General features: G+C 42.0%; 1 protein-coding gene across 3 annotated transcripts in view; it reads left to right on the top strand.

Annotated features, from left to right (window-relative positions):
• PRKD3 (protein kinase D3) overlaps positions 1 to 22,640 on the top strand; it is a 107,731-nt gene that overhangs the window by 67,676 nt on the left and 17,415 nt on the right. For all 3 annotated transcript variants that reach the window (XM_075924927.1, XM_075924926.1, XM_075924928.1), the window contains 10 exons: positions 2,275 to 2,352; positions 3,659 to 3,842; positions 5,687 to 5,810; positions 7,909 to 7,986; positions 10,629 to 10,905; positions 13,134 to 13,186; positions 15,956 to 16,028; positions 20,330 to 20,436; positions 21,086 to 21,247; positions 22,084 to 22,182. In XM_075924927.1, coding sequence (XP_075781042.1) covers positions 2,275 to 2,352; positions 3,659 to 3,842; positions 5,687 to 5,810; positions 7,909 to 7,986; positions 10,629 to 10,905; positions 13,134 to 13,186; positions 15,956 to 16,028; positions 20,330 to 20,436; positions 21,086 to 21,247; positions 22,084 to 22,182 — 1,235 coding nt within the window. The remainder of the gene's footprint in view (positions 1 to 2,274; positions 2,353 to 3,658; positions 3,843 to 5,686; positions 5,811 to 7,908; positions 7,987 to 10,628; positions 10,906 to 13,133; positions 13,187 to 15,955; positions 16,029 to 20,329; positions 20,437 to 21,085; positions 21,248 to 22,083; positions 22,183 to 22,640) is intronic.

Genomic DNA, 22,640 nt, shown 5'->3' on the forward strand with positions numbered 1-22,640 from the left:
CTGTTTAAATAGGGTGTTTCCCTGCCCTCTTTGCCCAGAGAATTGATAACAATCTTTGCCTTGTTTTTTGAAGGTTCTTACAGACTCATTAACCTGGTAAGCTTCTAATAAGTGTCTGTCCCTTCTTGTCTTTCTCCCAGGCCTCTGTGCCTAGAGGGCTTCAAAGTTCTGCCTCTGCTTAGTCAGAACTTCTACTCAGTTTCTGGTGTATGTGTAGTCTCCTACCCTGAGACTCTTCTGTCCAGTTGCTGCAGCTTCCCCAGCCATTCAGAAACAACATCCTTTTTCCTCTGGGTCCAGCAATTAAGGCAATGTCTAGACTGCATTGCTTTTTCAGGATACCGGAAGTATCCCGGAAAAGCAACACTGCGTACCACAAATTGCGTTTCTTTTTCAGATTTAACATTGCAGTGTAGTCCTAGCCTAACTGAGCTGACCAGGCCCTGCAATTCTTTTTATATAAGCCTTCTAAACTTTGATTGGCAGCCTTACTAGGCCACACCCCACTCTAATGTCTTTTTCTGGGCTGGAATGTGGTAGGACTGCATGGCCTTCATTGGGGCTTCAAAGGACTTGGTATACCCTGTCATAAGATTATCACAGAGAAAGTTAAAAAAGTGGTGAATTTTAAAAATTAACACAGATTGTAAAATATTATTTTTCTGACACACATTTCCGAGCATACCAGAAAGCCAGATTTGGGGACTTACCTGCTTTGTTTCAGTATATTTGAGACATCCCAATAAATCTTGAATAACTTGTGTGTAAATACCTTTTTGTTTAAAAACTTATTTCAGTTTTGTTTTCACTTATCTGTTATGGAAAAGTAATTGTAAAAGTGATCAACAGACATCAGTAGGTTCCTTTGCAATAGGGAGAGTTATAGCCTCACTTCTTTAATCTCTGTTGGTATTACATCTTGGAAATTCTGGGCTGCATCCAGGATTACTTAGAATTTTGAATCAGTCTTATAGTATACACACTGTTGATATGTAATAAAAAAGCTTAAAAAAGACACTTGAAACTTTTGTAACCCTTTAGAAAGTGGAAATGTTTGTCAGCAACCACTTCAAAGTGAACTAGTCTTGAATCTATTAAAACACATCATAATCCTCTATCCCCAATTTCATAGAAGTTAATTTCAGTAGATATGGTTAGCAGAAGCATAGAGATGTGAGCAGTGGGCATGAAGGAAGAGAGATGAAAAATAGAGGTGACCAGTATTTCATGTAGTATGACTTAGGGATGTAATAGTGTAATTGATTAACTGATAAGCAAAATATGTTAATGCTATAGACAGCAGTGTGGAGTGGCACGGGGCTTCTTGGGAGTGGGACCAGAGCACGCTGGCTGCTGCGCCCTCCCCCCAGGGACTATAAAATAGTCGAGTAACCGAAAAGAATTCATGAGGTTAATCGACTATTCAGTTAACTGATATTTAACATCCTTAGTATGACCCTTTCTTCACAGCTCCTTATTGGGATTCTGAGCATCTTCATCTCTCTACCTCCAGTTATTCAAAAGTAAACCAGAAAACTGACCTTATTCTGTACATCTTATTAGAAACAGTCCTGGGGAAAAGGGGAAATTACTGTGTTGACATTTGGTCAGGCTAGGTGCTCTGAAGACCAAATAGGGCGCTAGTTAAAAGGTAGGAGGCTGAACTGTTTGTGTTAATCCTGAGGAAGTGAGAAACCGCTGGTGATTTCATGTGGGCAGCAGCAGGAAGGACTAGTTTGTTGGTTCAAAAGTAGTTCTGGAGGCATAGAAAATCTTTAAGATATGGTAACTATGCTGATGAGAGAAATATCAGGGAACTGTCAGGTGGTGAAAGACTTGGTTTCATAGTGGCCGTGATGGTTGCAATGAAGGTCAGAGTAAAACTTTAGTTCCGTAACTGCAATTAGAACAAAGGGTGGGGAGGAGCCACTCTAAGCCCAAAACAATGAAAAAAGGAACTCAGGATGGAGAAGGGAAAGTATGAAAGAAGAGAACCAGAGCAGTAAATAAATCAGGATTAAATAAAATAAGAGGGAGGCAGAATAGTGTATTTCTTGCAGAGAGAAGAGATAAAAGAATAGTCATAGGTACCAATGTAATTGAGTGAATTGCAGTGGAGCCCTTTCGGCAAGTGAATTCATGACAAGATTGTTGACTTACTTTCTGGCCTGAAGTTGAATACCTTTGTTAAAAATAATGTGATTAGTCATTTCAGTGACTCTTTCTAAGTATGAGTAAAACTAACTTAAACATGTGGATTTTTTTCTATTTTAGATTGCAGATTTAACTGTCACAAACGTTGTGCATCTAAAGTCCCTAGAGACTGTCTCGGAGAGGTGGTGTTCAATGGAGGTAGGAAAGATATTTTCAAATAGTGAAATATCTCTGGAGACTTAACAAAACATACAAACCTTATTTTTATTACTTTCTGTTCCTTTTAACTCTGAATATTTTTAAAGGCTAAAGTTAATTAAAGGCTCTTTTCCACTCCTTTTTCCTTCCTGGATAAAAAATTGTCCCTGTAAAGTAACTGAGAATTAAAGGTTTGGCTTTAAGACCCACATGTCTCTGGTGATTAAAAAGTTACTTAAATTTTTTTGGCAAGCTCAATATACTTGATTTGAGTTTTTGCTTGAAGTCAAGAATTAGGAACATTTGTTCATGTCCAAAAACAAATTTAAATTGTACTCAATCTACTTAGTATTTTTCATGAAGGACAGCTTTCTCTCTTTGTTGAAAAAAGGTCCATTTTTAATGGAGTACAATGGAAAATTGTATGGGGAAACATTCTTTCTTAATGACACATTTTAATGGCCAATCAACCAAACAATACTTTATAATATACTTCTGTATGTATCTGAAGAAAGAGAATTTCCACTAACTTCTTGGAGCTTTGCTTTAATAGGACTCTGTTCCTAAAGGGGGAAGAGTCACCTTTTCCTAAATTCTTTAGGTCTTATCCTTTCCAATATCATTTTTCTTTTGTCTGTCTTGTCCCATTCAAAAGGGAAGACATAGGCTTGATTCTCCATTCTGTTTGAAATTTATGCAGTTAGGTTGGAGAGGTGGAGTCACAACTGACTGGTTGCATCTCCCTAGTTCTTGGCCACCTGGCACTGCCAACATAACTGAAAGCTGCAGGGGAGCAGTTCTGACTTGCACTAGTGAAGAACTGAGTGTGCACAAACTCTGTTCTGCCACACCCTACCTTCTTTGGATTACCCCTAACTCTCCTCTCCTCTATGCTGGAGTGGGAGGTCAGTTGGCACAGGGGAAGCTTGCTATTGGTGTAGTGTTTCCTTGAACAGGGACTTCACCATTACCATCAACTTTAAGGCCATTTTGTATTACTCACAGCATATGTGGTACAAATAACTTTAGTAATTCTGTGAATCCAGACCATAGAATATTGCCTGTAATTTTCTCATGAGGACTGTTTTGGCTGACCTCTAATCTTGGTAATATGAAATGAGGCCTGCATTAGTTCTTTATACTCTCTACATCAGTGAGGAAATCGTAGGATTTAAAATGGTTCCACAAGTGTGGTTAACAGTGTTTTTGTCTGTGACTTGATTTTTTTGGGGGTAAGACTGTGTTTCAGAGGGAGAATTCTGTGACTTGTCTTTGCTTAAGGTAATTCAATTCTGTCTGCTGTTAGAACCTTCTAGTCCAGGTCAAGATTTGGACATGCCAATGGAAGTTGACAGCAATGAAATAAACATTGACGGTAGCAGGGGTTTGGATGATGTAGAAGAACCTTCTCCTCCAGAGGATAAAATGTTCTTTATGGACCCTTCCGATCTTGATGTGGACAAAGATGAAGATGCTGTCAAAACTATCAGGTGAGCAGTGCCACAGATTTTTGTGCTACAGGCATTCCATTCCCCAACACTGTATACTAAAATATACAGTTTTTGTTCCAGATTTGTTGCTGTTAGTTAGATCTTCATTTGCAGTTTTACAAAATATTCAGTTCCAATTAAAGCTAAAACATTCAGTTCCAAATAAGTTAAAAACAGATCAGGGATGGTCAAACTTCCTGATACTCTAAGTAGCATACAGCAACCTTCAGAAGTTTGAGAGTCCTGCGACGAAGTGATGGGGCTAGGCACTTCAGCTCTGCAGCCTTGTGAGGTCTTGGGGTGTGTTCCTGCTGAAGCCCTGAGTCCTGTAAGCACCTCCCTGTAAGCTAAAGCCCCAAGTCTCCCCTGTCTACTGGCACTGGTGCTGAAACGAGGGGTGCAGAGGTGCTGCCCATACCCTCTAGTTTGAGATGGTTTCCATTATATACAGGATTTACAGTTTGGTTCAATAGCTCTCAGTACCCCTTCTATAAAAATTGTTCCAGCATCTCTGCCTGCTGGGTAGAAGCCCTAGCTCCCTCAACAGTCTAGTAGACAGAGAATGGGGGATGTAAGAGAGCCTCCAAGAGCCCCACGTTAACCGTAAAAGAGTTGCATGCAGCGCACAAGCCACAGTTTGGTCACTCTGGCACAGATATATGTGGGATATTTTTCTTGCAAAAGTTGTTGTATTGTGATTGTCAGCCTGGAAGTAAATCACCTTATTGAAAAATGGTTAGAATTACAGATTAGTCAGTGGAAAATGCCTTTCTCTCAAAGATCTTCATGCCTATTTTATGCTATTGATCTTGGATCAAATTTATTCCTATTTTAAATAGACCTAAATGGATTTAGTTCTTGTGTTTTAATTCCATTTGAGTTTGGCTAAGGGAGTTGATATTTCAATTTTTGTGGTTTATATTTTGATGTGAGTGTTGATTTTTCAGTATACAGCTTGTATATCAATTGTGTTTACTTACATAAAGTTGATTTGAGAGAGAGAATTTGGTTTCTGCTGTTACTTAAATCTTCTTGGGCTTGCATCAGACAATCATTATCCAGTTTGGGTATGTTACTTTAAGTAATTTTTTAAAACTTCTGTACTACTTTGAAAAATGTCGTCATGTTCTCTGAAGCTAGGCTTGCAAATCATTCCCGCCAGTGCTACCACTGCTTTTTGTACAGGACACTGGAGGTTTTTATTCACAAAGTTGGATAAACCTCAGGTTTAGCTAATTAATGGATACAAATGTTAGAAACCATTGGAGCCTGGTCTGCACTTGAACTAACACTAGTGGAATTTTGTTGGTAAAATTTAGTGAAGGTGTGACTCAAATGTTTCTACCTAGGTGGACAGCTTATGTCACATGTACAGGTATAGATGACCAGTGGAATAGTAGTATTATGGTATAGCTAATCAGTGGACTAGAATAACAGTACATAGGCATTAGTGGTACTATTTTCTTGTTTTTAGGGGGAAAAAAGGCCATTCAATTATTTTTTTGTGAGAGCGCCTTATTTCTTTAGTCATTCTCATTCCAGCCAGGCATATCTTATCTTTAATTAAACATACCTCTCTATTGTAAGTGCTTTCACATTTGTATTGGTGAAGCTAGTAGGAACCATATGACAACGTGTTGCAGCTGAAAAACCCTGCTATTCACTTGGATGCTCATTTTGGTAGTAGTGTTCAACTTACTTAGAAGCTGACCTTGTCAATTAAAGACACAGCATTTATTGGTAAGAAAAGATGTCTGTTCCTGAAAACACACAGTATAGTACTAGTATAATTGTCGTTAAATCTTAATGATTTCTGATTGTTGTAAACTTTTTTTTAAACTTAGTCCATCAACAAGCAATAATATTCCATTAATGAGGGTTGTACAATCAATCAAGCACACAAAAAGGAAGAGCAGTACAATGGTGAAGGAAGGGTGGATGGTTCACTATACCAGCAGAGATAATCTGGTTAGTATCTTAAATTCCTTCACATATCTATTTTATTGTAAGGGATACTTGTTTACATCAATAAATTAGTTTCCCTTGTGTTTAAAAATGTGGTTTAATAATGCATGTGTCCTTCTTTAGAATGTAATTGAGTATTTTTATATCTATACAATAATAGTATGACTAAGCAAATCTAGGAAGGAATTGATTCCCTATTTCCTAGTCCCAAAATTGTCTAGTCAGCAGTTCTCAAACTGTGGGCTGGGACCCCATAGTGGGTCACAGTCCTCTTTTAATGGGGTCACCAAAGCTGGCTTAGACTTGTTGGGGCCAGGGACTGAAGCCTGAGACCAAGGGCTTCAACCCTGGATGATGGGGGACAGGTTTTTTGCCTGGGGCAGTGGGACTCGGGGTTTGGCTTTGGGGTCCCCTGAGCCACCAGGAGTGGCAGGGCTCAGGCAGGCTCAGGCTTCGCTTCCCTGCCCTTTGCCTAGAGTCATGTAATATTTTTTTCTATCAAACGGGGATCATGGTGCAATGAAATTTGAGAACCCTTGATCTAGGCTTTCAGTTAACACCATAACAGTGCATTTAGCAGCAGTAGCTATGTGTTTTCCTCTCATCTGGGACCAGATTGTATTTTCCACCTAGAATGACAAGGTTCCTTAAGGGCTTCTTTCATGTTCTTTCCCCAGTTTCCCCCTTTTGAACTTAAGTATAGTGTTAGCAGAGTTGATGTGTCCTCTCTTTTGAGCCCTTAGCCACCTGATGATGAAGTTTGCCTTTGTAGTAGTCAGTGCTCCTTTTTTTTTTTGGTGATAGTACTGCCCGGTATGCAGTCCCAGCGCCTCCAGACGCAGTACCGGCACCTCCAGTCAGAGCTCAACAACTTTTCCTCTGGAGTACCGGCACTTTTTTTTTTTTAAACACCAAAAAAAAGCAGTGGTAGTAGGTATTACATTAGCTTGAAGTGTAGGGGAGAATCAGGCCTTCAAGACACATTCTCTTTGTTTCAAGATGATATTTCATTTTCTCTCCAAGGTTCCATATAAACCAGAGTTCCATATAAACCATATAAATCAGAGTTCCATATAAACCAATCTATTCACCTCCCAGTTTTTTTCCCCTCAAACACCACTCAGCTTTTGGGAAGCTAGCCCTAACCTAGATGTTTTAGTAATGGACTCTCCTTTTCCATCAACAGGAAAGAAATCATTTGATAAGATATTCAGACTATCCCTAGCCTTCGTTGATAAGGGGACAACCTGTATCCCCCACCAAAGGGGTCAAAGTTGGTCTTCAGTTTTATAAAAACTATCCAAGTTAGATTCCATATTAGAGTTCATTTCACTAGAGTCCTGGCAATCTGTGCTACCTATTTGTAGAATGTCTTAATACTTGACATTTTAAGGTAGGCACTTTATAGGACACTACTCTTTGGCAGAGACTTTCAAATTGGTTATCCTGCAGTCATTATTTTAAGTAGAACTCTTAGTACGCACATCCAAGCAAATAGCTTCTTGTTAGTCACCAAGAATGGACAATCACTCATCAAGAATAGTTACCTTACACTAACTGTGATTTTTCAAGATGTGTTGTCCATATGGATTTTATGATCCACCCTCCTCAACACTACTACAGAGTCATTGTCCTCTGGGATTCTGTATTGGCAAAGGGACTTGAGGGATGGTTGGGCTGTGTCATCCCTTGATATCCTTGGAGGAGAGGTATGCAAGAATGTGTAGAGTGCAGATATGGCCCCAGCAGACACAGCTAGCCAAAGGAATCTGGTCTTACCTGCGTGTAGTACATGAACCATGACTGAAATCCATGTAGACAACACTTCTCAAAGAACCACAGTTATCACTGGGTAAGTAACCATTCTTTACAATTTGTGAATTGCATCTGTTCTTGAGTTTTAAATATTGGTGTGTGTATCCCAAAGTAGACATTCTTTCATGCATCCAATGTAAACTGAAAATTCTAGCAGCTGTAGCCTGACATTCAGTATGTAGTATTTCATGAGTATTGTAAATCAAATCTTGTACTTTAAATGTCTGGAAACTAAGTTTTAGTAATTTTGTTTGTGCCTCATGATGCTCTGTGGTATGTCTTGTAGAGAAAGAGACATTATTGGAGACTGGATAGTAAATGTCTTACGCTATTTCAAAATGAATCTGGAACAAAATATTACAAGGTAAAAATATTTTACATTTATATAGTACTTTACTTGTTACTATACACACATCCAGTTTACCCTCACAACAAACCCTGTGAGGTAGAATGATAAATATTATCCCTGTTAATCAATTGGACTAAATGTCTCTTACTTGAAAAGTATTTAAACTGTTATTTAAAGGGGGTGTTAACTTATTATACGAAGGTTGTTAGCAGTTACTGGATAGTTTTAGGGATGTTAAATATTGGTTAATTGAATAGTCAATTCACCTCATGAATTCTTATCAGTTAGTCGACTATTCTATGGTCCACGGGCAGCCAATATCCGGTGGGGAGGGGTCTGAGCTCCCGGACCCGGCAGGAACTGAGCCAGGCTGCCTGCCCGTCTGGCTCCTAATACACTTTATGCAGAGCCACAGTGGGGGTAGGTCTAGGACCCAGTGCAAGCCGAGACTGAGGTGAGCTGCTGACCAGCCTGCTAAAAAATGTACTGGTAAAGGGGGGGGGGGAAGCATGTAGACTATAGCATTAACACATAAGCTTTTTTTCTTGTCGGTTAATCGACTATACTATTACATATAGTATAGTTTAGCTAACTGGTGATCAGAAGTTTTAAATCTGTTACAGATACTATTGTAGAAGAAATAGATTGATTGTTGTACAGATGGGACTGTAACTTAGAATCACAGAAATATAGGGCTTGAAAGAATCTTGAGAGTTCATCTAGTCTAGGCCCCTGTGTTCAAATATACCTAGACCATCCTTGTCAAGTGAAGGTGTAACTTTTTCTTAAGAACCTCCAGCCATTTCCCAACTTCCCTTGGAAGAGTATTCCAGTGCTTAGCTATCATTATAGTTAGAAAGGCCTTCCTAATATACAACCTAAATATCCTGTATTGGAGATTGAGCCTATATGACTTGTCAGATTTTAAAAAGAGAATGCAGAGGAAATTTGTTTGAACAACGGGTAATGGTAAATAAATAACTTGACAATGAGTTTAACATGGATGGTGCTCAGCTTTAGAAGGTATTTTTCACTCTGTATAACTTCTGTCATCTGCTTTGTTATTTTTCTAACTTGTCTACTTGCTCACTTCTGACTGGCCTTGTTGAAAACTGGGGTCTTCTCTTATTATACATGTTTACTGTAGATGTTCACTTGATCCTCTGTATTTACTTTTAAGTTCCTAAGATATAACTTGAAATTTGTTCTCTGAGGAGTAATTTACCCAAGATCAGTGAAATGCATTCCTGTGTTCTTATCTTGCCATGCAGCCTCCCAGTAAATAGTTCTGGTATGCCAATAATTCCTGCAGATTATTAATAGAGTAATATCTTTTGTGGTGAAATATTCACAATGTGTTTATAACCTAAGCAGAGATCTCCTCCCCACCCTCATTGCTGAATGCCATCAGGCTGTGTCCAAATCTTGCAGTTTCTTCCTCCATTACATCTCTAAGGGTACGTCTAGACTACATGCCTCTGTCGCCAGAGACATGTAGATTAGGCTACCAGACATAGTAAAATGAAGCGGCGATTTAAATAATCGCCGCTTCATTTAAATTTACATGGCTGCCGCGCTGAGCCGACAAACAGCTGATCCAGCTATTTATCTGTTCACATAGCTAAAATTCTTATCCTCCTCCTTCCTATCTTGACCAATGTCATCTTTTCTTCTCAGACCTCTCTGATGCTCATATTTCCCCAGTCCAGTCTATTCAAAACACAGCTTTTAAGATTTTCTTCAGTCGCTGCTCACCTTGTGTCACTACCTCTTCAGATCTCTCCAATTACTCTTACTTTTCTCTACTTGAAGGCTTTGTCTTCACCTTTAAAACCTTTTACAATTTTATGCTCCCTGCTTATCTGTTCTTGTCTTTTATTGAGTGACCCTGCCTTCTCACTATAATGCCAACCTACTTCACTTGCTTGTCCACTTTTCCCAGGTGTTCTTTCATGTTCTTTCGCATTTGCAGGGAATGCCCTCGACTAACTTGTCCATAACTTAACAACCCTCTCTTTTTTCAAATCTTTCTCCAAGTCCCTCTTCTGCCATGATTCTGTGGTAATTTGCCAGCTGATAATGACAATATAGAGTGCCAATGGGAATATCAAATGTTTATATAGAAAGGAAATGTTGAGGTTTTTTGTAATTGTGCACATAACTAGCATAGGTAACCACATATTCTTATCACTGTTGCTGTTGTCTTTTGCCTCCTATTCCTGCTTGGTTTTGGTCACACTTGTATCTTCTCTTAGTTGTAAACCCTTCACAAAAAGGATATAATTATGCGTATGTTTGGTATTTAATGCAATGATGTCCTGGCCCAAATACTAGTTATACTGCTATTTAAAAAATCTAAATACAATCCTATTACTAAGCGGCAGAACCCATGATGTTTGTTTAAGCTGTGCTCCTATTTAAGTTAATGCTGGTTTGACTTAAGAGTGCTGGATTGAGCCCTAAATATGCATGGAAATAAGCAGCACGGTGGAAAGTGTACAGCGATTTGGGAAGACAGGGAAGTTAGTAGTAATATGAAATTTGACATTACCAAAACATTCAGTTCAGTGGCTGTAATGATTCCTAACTTGTAAGTTCCAAGATGTTATAATACATGTATGTTTTCAGAATTTTTAACACTTAATATTTTTCTTCAGGAGATTCCACTTTCAGAAATTCTCCAGGTGAATCAGCCCCGAGATTTCTCAAACATGGTGCAGGGCAGCAACCCACACTGTTTTGAGATCATCACTGACACCATGGTATACTTTGTTGGTGAAAACAATGGCAACACCCATCACAATCCTGTTCTTGCTGCCACTGGAGTGGGACTTGACGTAGCTCAGAGCTGGGAGAAAGCCATCCGTCAGGCGTTGATGCCAGTCACTCCTCAAGCTAGCGTGTGTACTGCAGCAGGACAAGGAAAAGATCACAGTAAGAAGGCAGACAAGGCACTGTTGTTCATATATTGAAGCTGTTACTGATTTAGGCTTCAATTCAGGAAAGCCTTTCAGCGTGTATTTAAAGTGAAATATTCATTTAAATGCTTTATTGAATTGGAGCCTTACTTAATTTTTAGATACACATGGAATTTTGTCATCTTAACTGTGAAAAGAAATCTTTTCACTTGCAGAACCAAACAGTAGTTAAGAATCTCTTGTCATTTCCATCATAAATGCATATTACAAAACCTTTATTGTCTGTAAAATTCACACATGGTTGATGCACTTAATACAGGTCATGACTAAAGTACTTTTAATATGACATTTCAAAAAAAAGGATTGTTCGTTTAATTAAAACTCCCTTACATTTAAGAAACTAATACTTTATGGTACTGTCCACCTAATTCCTTTCATATCTGTATAGTTACATCCTAACTGTAAGCACAAGAAAGGTAGCTAGTAATGGGATGTAAATACTGCCTACATAGGTGTGCGCAGGACATTTCATTAGGGTGTGCACCCAAAGAATTTTTTAAAAATGTACTTTGACCCCCATTAGCCACACCCCTGACCCTGTTAACCATGCCCTCTGACCCCCATTGGCCACACCTCTGGAGGTAATACTCTCCTGGCAAGATGGACACATGACCAGAAGTAAAAGGTGTCATGTGACACCCCCCCCCCCAACTCCCCTCATGCAACTATCCTGCAGTTGCATTACCTGACGAAGTGGGTCTTTGCCCACGAAAGCTTATGCTCCTACACTTCAGTTAGTCTATAAGGTGCCACAGGACTCCTCGTCGCTTTTACCCCAATGTATGTGACATTAACTTGGGGGCGAAGAGGCTGGGGGAAGTGTTTCCTCTAAGAGTTTCCTCCCATGAGCAGAATGAATTTTGTGTTGTGCACCAGTACTGAGTTCATGTGGCTTGTTTGCATGTGCCACTGTGGCACCCAAGTTATTAATAAATATCTCATAAATCTCTACCTTTTTCCTCTGCTGTCATGTCTCCTCCCCTTGCTCCATCAGCTACCCTGCTGCCTGCTGCCCCCCAACCCCTCACCCTCCTCTGTTGTCCTGACGCCTTCCCTTCTCACTGCCCTCAGCACTCCTGTGACCTGCCCCCCTCCACCAGCCCTTCACTCCCCCTGTACCCACTCCTCCAGTAGCCCCACTCTGATCATGTGAGCTACCCCTCCTCATCCCCTCTCCTAACATCTCCCTCTACACACCTGCCCTGCACCTTGTCTGGTGCTGGTTCCTCCCCTGAAGGTGTCTGCCCTTCTGCTTCACCCCAGAATCCCCTGGCCCCTGCACCTTCCTTTAGCCCTGCACCCTCCTGGTACCTCCCCCTTCCCTCACTGGCCTTGCCCCCTTTGCCCTCTTTTTCCCTGATGCCCACCCCCTCACCACCCTCTGCCCCCATTCCCCTTATACCTCTGTGCCCTCACACATGCCTTGCTCCATCCCCACCTTTCTCATGTCCACCCCTCCTTTCAAGCCTCCCAGCACCTCCCCTTCCCCCCTCTAACCACCAATGCCCTTACTCTCTCCTCTCCCAGCATCACCCTGTCCCTCCTCCCACTGACACCTCCCCTCCTGCCCTTTTCCTCATTGTCTCCACTTGGCCCCCGGCATTTCTCTCTTCTCTACCCTGTCCCTTTGTGCTTTCCCCTTTCTTCTCCTGACCTGCCTCTCTCCCCTCAGCACGAGCCCCTTCCTCTCCCACACCTTCCTCTTATTTTCCCCCCTTCCCCTCCCCTCCCTTACCTTCGGCTTCTGCCTTCCGATTCCTGGGGCTGGAGTCAGAGCTGGCCCAAGCTACAGGCCAGCCAGGCCCTAACCGGGCGTTCCTGGGGCGCCACACGGTGCTGTTGGGCCGGACGGGGGCACCTCAGAGGGGCCGCACGGTGCTGCTGGGCCAGGCAGGGGCGTCCCCGGGGTGCCTCAGGGGGGCTGCGCGGTTTCCAGCTCCAGGCCTTGTACAAATTGTTCTAATCTTTTTACCTGTTTTCCGATCAATTTTGGCATTTTACAAATTCTGAACTATTGCTTCATAAAACAAAACCCAGACCAGATTGTCTAAATCAACATGTGACTTTTGAGTCTGGACATACATAGTTCAGAACACCAGTGCAGTCTTTCACTCTGGCTACATTGCTAGAAGTCTGTTAAATTTTACTTTATCTTATATAATTATATTTTCCTTCTTATTGCAGAAGAGTTATCTCTCAGCATCTCGGTTTCAAATTGCCAGATCCAGGAGAATGTGGTGAGTCATGTACAAAAATAGTATTATGTGCCCGGACTCTTTTTTTGTACAGAAGTTGATAGTAAGAAAGAATGTCTCATAAAATGGTCAGGATAAAACACCTAGTTTTATAGCCATGAAACTCTTTATTCCCATTAAGCACATAAACTGGTTTCCCTTACGGGTTTTTGTTGAGTGTGTGTCATCACATGTCACACAATGACTAGAATTTCCTGAGAGAAAGTTTCTTCCCTTTTATTTCTTTTCCAAACTAATGACACCCACAGAATAGGAAACATACATTTGTAGGTGGTGCAATAATTCTCCAAATACTTTTGGTTTAATTTTGTATATTTTCCTATACATAAAGGCAGGCGATTTTTCATTAGAATTAATATATATTAGATAGGTTTTTAACCTTTTGTTTGGACTCTCATTATTAGAACCTGGAACAGATTGAACTAACAATGTGTTCTGGATTTTTTAAGAATGAGATATCAGATAGTCACCAATATTCAGAATAACAGGTAGAGTTTGCACATATGTCAGTACAAAATTGTTATTTTTTTTACTGTCATCATACTGTTTGCTAAATACAGGCAGTCCCCGAGTTACGCGGATCCGACTTATGTCGGATCCGCACTTACGAACGGGGCTTTTCTCACCCCGGAACTTGCGGGCGGCGGGACCACCCAGACGCGCAATGGTCCCGCCACCGCGTCCTCCGGGGCGAGAAAAGCTGCTCCGGATGTCCCTGGTCTGCTGTGGGGGTTCCCAGCAGACCAGGGACACCCCGAGCAAAGCCGCAGAGGCGGGGGGGTCCCGCGCCTCTGCGGCTTTGCTCTGGAGCAAAGCCTTGGAGGCACAGGACCCCGCCGCCTTTGCGGCTTTGCTCGGGGTGTCCCTGGTCTGCTGGGGGGGGGGGGGCAGCTAGTGCGCCCCCCCCCCCCCCCCCCAGCAGACCAGGCTTTTGTTGTGGATGCCTGGGGTAGAGCAGCTGGGGTGCTGCCGGGTTGGTCCTGGGGGGACCTACCCGGCAGTGCCCCAGCTGTTCTGTCCCAGGCTCCAGATTCAGCCGCTGTTGAAACTGATCAGTGGCTGATTCCAGGAAGCTGGGGGCAGAGCAACTCTGCCTCGGGCTTCCTGTAGTCAGCCCCTGGTCAGTTTCAGCAGCAGCGGCTGAATCTGGAGCCAGTTCTGAGTTACGTACAAATTCAACTTAAGAACAAACCTATAGTCCCTATCTTGTATGTAATCCGGGGACTGCCTGTACTATGAGGCAGATCTTCTGTGGAGATACAACAACTTGAAGTAGCTTTGGATCTGTCCCATAGTTTAAATTCCCCCTCTTCTCCCCCCCCCCCAAAAAACCCCCCAAAAAGCCTTTAATTTCAAACTGTTTGTTAAAAGCATGATTCTGGGTATGTTTAGATTTCATTGCTATTTTGGGATACAGGCAGTCCCCGAGTTACGCGGATCCGACTTATGTCGGATCCGCAGTTACGAACGGGGCTTTTCTCGCCCCGGAGGATGGGAGCGGTGGGACGCCCAGATGCGCCGCGGTCCGCCGCCCCCATCCTCCGGGGCGAGAAAAGCTGCTTCCCGTCTCCCTGGTCTGCAGGGAGACGGGGAGCAAAGCCTTGGAGCACGCCAGCAGTGGGACAGCCGCGGCGCGCCTGGACTGTCCCGCTGCCCGCGTTCTCTGCGGCTTTGCTCCGCGTCTCCCAGGTCAGCAGACAGGGAGACAGAGCAAAGCCGTGGAGGACTTGGGCGGTCCCGCCACCTCCGTCTCCCTGGTCTGTTGGGTGGGGGGGTGCAGCTAGTGCCCCCCCCCCCCCCCGAGCAGACCAGGCTTTTCTTGCCTACCCCGGGGTAGAGCAGCTGGTGGCTGCCGGGTTGGTCCCGCAGCGCCGCTCCAGACCAACCCGGCAGCACCCCAGCTGCTCTGCCCCAGGCGTCCCCAAGTCAGCCGCTGCTGAAACTGACCAGCGGCTGACTACAGGAAGCCGGAGGCAGAGTTGCTCTGCCCCGGGCTTCCTGGAATCAGCCGCTGAACAGTTTCAGCAGCAGCTGACTTGGGGACGCCTGGATTTCTTAAGTTGAATCTGTATGTAAATCAGAACTGGCGTCCAGATTCAGCTGCTGTTGAAACTGATCAGTTTCAACAGCGGCTGATGCCAGTTCCAACTTACATACAGATTCAACTTAAGAACAAACCTACAGTCCCTATCTTGTACATAACCCGGGGACTGCCTGTACTTGAAATATCTTTAAAAGTACCTGCTATTTCCCGAAATAGTGGGTGCACTATTCCAGTGTCCTTGTAACCCTTGTTACATGAGGGTTAAGGGATTTATCGCAATTATGCCTTATTTTGAAATTTGGCACTGTCTACAGAGAACCAAATTTCAAAATAAGCTCTTTGGACTTAAGACTCAGAATAAGTAGCTTATTCTAACAGAAGGATGCTGTCTAGATGCACCCTAACAGTTTAGTTCAAATTAACAATTACCATTCAATGTCCAAATGGATATTTGCTCATTGCTTATTAGCTAGTGTGGGTAGGAATGGTGTCCCTAGCCTCTGTTTGTCAGAAGCTGGGACTGGGTAACAGTAGGATCACTTGATGATTACCTGTTCTGTTCATATCTTCTGGGGGCATCTAGAATTGTCCATTGTCAGAAGACAGGATACTGGGCTAGATGGACCTTTGGTCTGACCCCACATGGCCATTCTTATGTTCTCTCTGATTGCTCCTAATGCTTGCGGCTTATCTTTTTCATGTAATAGGATATCAGCTCTGTATATCAGATCTTTGCTGATGAGGTGCTAGGTTCCGGTCAGTTTGGCATTGTGTATGGAGGTAAGTTACTGTAAACTCTTGCTATGCATGTGCTTATACTGGAGGGTATACTTAGTTAGTGTCTATATATTAGCTACAGTCACATTCCATATCTCTATTCATACCTGAGTTGTCCCAATGACATATAATCTTTCATTTTAAAATGCTTAAGTTACAACATATTATTTGTAATGTGAAATTGTGAATAAATGAAATCCTGGAAATGAGACAATCTACTGTAGTGCTAGTTTTGTTCCATCTCCTGTTTCCTTGTTCCAGAACAGATCATTGTTACTTATTGTTAAGACTTCTTCTGTCAGAGAGCAAGGAAAGAGGCAAAAGAATAATAATTAAAAGGTCAATGTAAAGGAAGAAAATATCTTTTACATTTCGGACATTTTGTCTCCATTGTCTAGAAAGCATTGAAACTTTAATTCTTCTGTATCTGAGTTGTGTGATTAATATCCTTCTCCTTACTCTAAACATTTTGTGATTGAGAAGTATGTTGATGGGGTAGTAGCTGTATGCCACTTTTGATAGAAATTTCTTTTGCCTCTGGACCACTGGAGAGTGGTAACCATGGGTGGCCGGTAATGTAGGCAAGGGAAAACACAGCTTTCCCAAAATTGCCTACACGCCCCGGCTGCCAGGAAGGCTGGGGCTGTGGTGCGGCAGCCTGGCTTCCCCAGCAACCAGGAAGGGCTGAGGCTGAGGCTGGGCCACAGCATGGCAGCCCTGGCTCTCCAGGTAGCCAGGAGGATTGGGCTGGTGGGGAGGGGCTTGGTTTCAGGGGCAGGCTTCGGATGGAAGGAGGGGGGCTGGGGCTTGCCTTCCCCAGCTGGTCCTTCACCCACCACCTATGGTAGTAACATGACATTTTGTGTAAGCATTTTCTTTTAAAATGGCAGTGTGGGATGGGAAAGAGAGATTGTGACAGAATTAGATAATTTTCCATGTTCAGCTTCTTATTCACTCTCATAATTATGCTGTCCTTTGTATAGAAACTCCTCTTACAATTACTCTTTGCTTCAGTGCTTATTTTAGCCAATATGTTCAATGCTTGTAGGAGGTATTTATCCAACTTCTTTAGTTCACTCCACCGTTTTAAAATGCACGTATGGTGTAACATATTTAAGACAATAACATCACAAGGAAAATGGGAGCGCATGAAAAGAATATAAACCATAGTCTTACGTTAATGTTATGTTCTGCCTGAATCGATCTATTTATTGCTGAGACAAGGTAGGTGAAGGCCAACTTCTGATGGAGACAAGCTTTTGAGATTACACAGAACTCCTTGTCTCCTGAAGAAGTGTTGTGTGTAAGTTGAAAGCTTGTCTCTTCGCAAATGGAATGTGGGCCAATAAAAGGTATTACCTCATCCACCTTCTCTTGCTAATATGTTGGGACCAGTACTGTTTTGGCCTTTATTGCCAATAGTTCATAGGTTGGATCTGGTAACCATTATACCATAATATTCTTATTCATTTAAAATTTGCATCTGTTTCCTTCTAGTCAACATATAGTGAATAAAATACTTTGTTTCGTTTTGTGTTCTCATATTTTTTAGAAAACGTCACTTAGAGCATCCTATTGGTTTATTTATGCATTTATTATTGAATTACAAATATTTTATTAAATTATGTTGTGATGCATTATACTTATTTAATTGTTTAATTATACTTGCTATAATTATATACAATTATGATAAATTTGGTATGGTTTTTTTGGCAAATCTAGGACAAAATTTTGAACTTGTAGGTAGTAAAAATGGAATATATTTGGGTGATCTCTTACTGGTGTAAAATTTGACAGCAATATCATATCAAAGGGCTGTGTTTTAAAGCAGCTTTGAACCCAGGATTTTGTTAACTTCCACCTGTGTGTGAGCACAGCTCTCGTCTGTTCTCTAGCCAAATATTGTCTCCTGGTTTGATGTTCCTTAATCAAGTCCAGTATCCCAAGGAAATATGTCTAGTTCACTCTTTAATTTATTTCTGTGTCATTTAGGTATAATTTGATATTTAGTGGAACTAGTATCCCTCTCTCTCTCTGTGTATATATATTTAACTTTAGAGGAGGCTGTAATTTATATCATTTCAGAATAGCTTTATGTCATCCAAAGGTTTTATTTGGTATTGCTACTGAATGCCTCAAAACAGATCTCCTAAATCCCTTGGAAGGATTTCAATGTTTATGCCATTTTTTCTATCAGTCAAGAATATATTGCAAGGCTTTCATTGTATTAGTTTCTTCTAATTTGATTTAATTATTTTTAATAATTTAATAAAAAATATGAGAACACAAACTTCAATTATGAAGTCTGTTTGGCTACTGTGTTGCCATTTGTAACATCAGTTAGGCCTCCATTAAGTTTACTTCATTTTGTCCAGTGGAAATAAGCCTTTTTTACCCTTTATTCATCATGTAAATCTTTAAGGCAGGTACGTTGTTATGTTGATTGCTCCATGCAACAATCTTCAGGAGCAATTACTATACCTTGACACTAAGCCATGACCACCAGTACTGAATACAGAACTCCAGGTGAGGTCTAGCTAGATTGTTTATATAGCAGTAGTTTGACTTCCTTATAGTATTTGTTTAGCAGTGCACCGTAGCATTCTCTGTGCCTCTTACACTATGGTTGTGGACTTTTCTGTGTACTTTATACATTTTTTTAGTAGTATAAAATAGTTTTCAGCATTTGCACTGAGCAGACATCCCTTTTGTTTTTGTAACAGTCTCATTCTAGATTTAATATTAATGTGTGTGTTAGATTACCAAGGTCCTTCTGTGCCTGACCTCATTAACCTGCTCTCTTCATTGATGGCTTAATCCTAATATTACAGGAAACAATTGAGCATGTGTGGGAGTGTAGGGTGGGCAGCTGCATGATCAGCATTTGAGCCATCCTGTCTTTGTGGAACAGGACTTGGGAACCTTTTTTGGATCGGGGTCACTGACCCACATGAAAATCAGTCAGGGGCTTCACAAAAGTGAGAAACAAAACAAAAAAAGAGACACTTCACTGACAAAGCCCCTGACTGAAAGACACAGAGACATCCCCACCTTTACCCTGTACACTACAGCCTAAGAGGTCTGGGCTGTAGTAGATTTTGTAGGCATCCCAACGCTCTGGGGTGTGGCCAAAATTAAGGAGTTAATTGTGTGGGAGGGGGCTGAGGAGGACCTGGGGAGAGAGGGATGCAGGAGCAGGCTGGAGGTCTGGGCAATGGAGGAGTGCTTACCTGGCATAGCACCCCAGGAGTGCACATGGCTCGGTGTCTCCCACCATTCGCAGGCACTGCCCTCTGCTGCTCCTATTGGCTACCATTACAGCCAATCAGAGTGGTGGGGGAAAAGCTTCCAGGCAGTGCTTTGTTGCACTGCCGTTTAGACAGTCGGGGGAAAGGGAGAGGGAGTGATGTCACGCAGAGCCACTTCCTCTCCTGCCAGGCGGAGCTGGTGGGTCAGAGCCAGCCTCAAGTTGCCTGACTCTGGGGTTCCTCCCCTCACAGCAGGGAGCCAGTGCTGGCACTCAAATCTCGCAGGCGAGTTGCAGGGGCAGGGAGCTGGGAGGTGGCTGCAGGGCTGGAGCACCAGTGCAGGCTTCCTAATGCTGGGTGGAAGCTGTAAGGCTCGGGGGCTGGATTCAGGCAAGCTATCCCCCGGGCTGTAGGTTTCCCATCCCTATATAGAGTATAAAATAGCCTAATGACACACAACTGGACCAGCCTGTTTTCCCTAACCATAGTCATTTAGAGCTTTCTGATGGCAGCACATCTGCTGAGGGCTACCATACCCCTTTTCATGTAGACTATACCCTGTGGGCGACATGAGGTGCCAACCAATGAATTAGCAATTTTTAGCACATTCCTGCACATTATGGAAGTATCTTTTGGCTACTGGAACAACAGGAGAGAGAAATTCTTACACCTGCTCCCACTCCATCCTGAACATTAGCATGGAAGAAGCCAGGATTTTATGGACTTTTGTCGGAGTTAATGGTGCATAGGTCATTTGCGTTGGGAGTGTGTGTGAAATTTACATCATATATACACTATCAATTGCACAGATTGGACAGCAAAGCAACCGTCTCTTTAAATTAATGCTGTAGAAAAATCCTGCATTTCTGGACTGAGAGTACTTGGTGTCATACGTAAATTCATTTACCAGTTATAGTTTTCAACTCAGGTGTGTATTAACTTTTATGATTGTGCAGACTCCACCCATTTCCACAAAGTTTTCCCAAAATTTCCCGCTGTAACTTTGTTAATGAACAATTTTCTGCTGTTTGATCTGTGGCACTGCTTTTCTTTTAGGAAAGCATAGGAAGACTGGAAGGGATGTGGCTATTAAGGTCATTGATAAGATGAGGTTCCCCACAAAACAGGAAAGTCAGCTTCGTAATGAAGTTGCCATTCTGCAGGTACAAAATACATTTTAAATAGAATCTACTTTTGAGCTTTGCATCCCATCAAAGGAAAAGATTATTTCCGTGATTCTGTGGCATGTGCTTAAATGCTTTACTGAGTTGGATATAAGACAGAATCCTTGAAATCTGAGCCTCTCTGTTAGAAGGGGTTCTGAAAGACAAAGGGTCTGTGAGCAGCTGGTAGCAGAGTTGTCAGTTTATTGTTGGCACCCGTCTATCTACTGCCAGCACAGACCAAGGGAGAAGATGTATTTGGGCTTCCTGGTACCTCTCTGAAGCAGCAGGTGAAATTCATGTGACTTCTGTTTGTTCTGTTGATTGCATGAGTTGCCCATCAATCCTTATAAACATTTGCTCCTTTCCTTTATACACTTGTTTGGTTGTGTCATACACAAAATTAGACACATCAGATATAATTTCCTTTCCAAGACACAAGTAATCTTAATACTGAGAATTGGCACATGTCATTTGTTAAAACTTGCCACCTTGAAATACCTTTTGCCTCATACCCTTTGTTTCTAATTCCTAACTCTTCATTTATATATGCTTTCCGATTTTGTAGCTCAGTATAAATGTAATTTTCCTAATGTTAAATCAGTGTTATATCTCGTTTGTTTTTCATGTGAATGCTGTAACTCTCTAGAATTTGCACCACCCTGGGATTGTTAACCTGGAATGTATGTTTGAAACCCCAGAACGGGTATTCGTTGTGATGGAGAAGTTACATGGAGATATGCTGGAGATGATTCTTTCTAGTGAGAAAAGTCGGCTGCCAGAACGAATCACTAAGTTCATGGTTACCCAGGTTGGTATTCCATCTCCATTTGCTTCTGTGAGGACAAGGGGCCAGATTTTGGTTTCTTACATGGGTGCGAGTTAGGGATGTGAATGTTTAATCGATAATGGGTGAGGCTTACCGGTCATGATTAATCGGTGGAGGCTGGAGCAGCTCCCCACCTGCCATGGGCAGGAGGCTGCTCCAGTCCCATGGGAGGCCCGCTTATGGACAGGGGCTGCTCTGGCAGACTCAGGCACTCTGCAGGTAGGGGCTGCTCCAGATCTCTATCCAGAGAGGATTTGGGTGGCCTCGTAGGCAGGGGCTGCAGGCCGGGATGGACCCTCCTGCTTGTCCTTCCCTTTAATTGTTTAACTGGTTAAACAGTATGTTTAACTGATTAACCAATTAAACAGGATTTTATATCCATAGTCTGAGTAGAATTTGGCCCAAGGTATTACCTAGATTCAATAATTATGTAAAGAAGACAAAATTTTAATAGCAGGCTTTGTATGTAATGAAAGTTGAACTGACAAGAATTCAGATTCTTATCCTAAGTGAGAATTTTCACTTTTTACTTTAGAGATATAATTAGTTGTTTTAAAGGAGATGCCCCAAATTAAGCTTTCATAAAGGTGCATATATGATGTAAAATAATCAAAGATTGTCCTTCCCAAACAAAATTAACAATAATTATGATTTTTGATCAGCAAAGCAAAAATAGCACTTGCACAATATGCAAGCACAACAAAACAAAATTGTGGAAATCTGTACAGTTCTGGATTATTGTACAACTTCGTATGTTTGATCTTTGGTGCTTAGACACTTGCATTCCTTATTTTGAAAATACCTTTCCTTTTTTATAGATACTTGTTGCTTTGAGGAATTTACATTTCAAGAATATTGTGCACTGTGATTTAAAACCAGAAAATGTACTACTAGCATCAGCAGAACCATTCCCTCAGGTGAGTGAAATTTTAACAAATGTTTTTCTTCTAGTGATGTCGCTTCTAGTGTGGGTGCTCCACTGTTGGTGTTGGATTCATTCTGGTGATACTGATCAGAGTCTTTTTTCTAGCAGTATCCAGTTGGGCCACGCATGTGTTGGGGAGGGAGCGTACTGTTCGTGCCTTTGGAGTTCATACTCATGGCCTTACTCCCCTCAGTTCCTTTGTTGCCATCCTCTGCTGCAGACTGAGCCCGATCCCTCTCCTCCTCTTCAGTCATCTATAGACAAGAATAGAGCTAAAATTATTTCAAAAGTTGTTGTTTTTGTTTTTTATAGTCAGCAATAGTTAGTTTTAAATATATAAAGCTGGATATAGAGTTATATATTGAGTTTATCATTGTAAATAGTTAAGATGCAATTCCTGAGGTGGCACTCCGCCAGCTTTGCTGGCCACAAGCCTCGGCTCAGTCATTT

This window comes from Pelodiscus sinensis, chromosome 3 (assembly GCF_049634645.1).
Source record: "Pelodiscus sinensis isolate JC-2024 chromosome 3, ASM4963464v1, whole genome shotgun sequence".
Classification (NCBI taxonomy): domain Eukaryota; kingdom Metazoa; phylum Chordata; order Testudines; family Trionychidae; genus Pelodiscus; species Pelodiscus sinensis.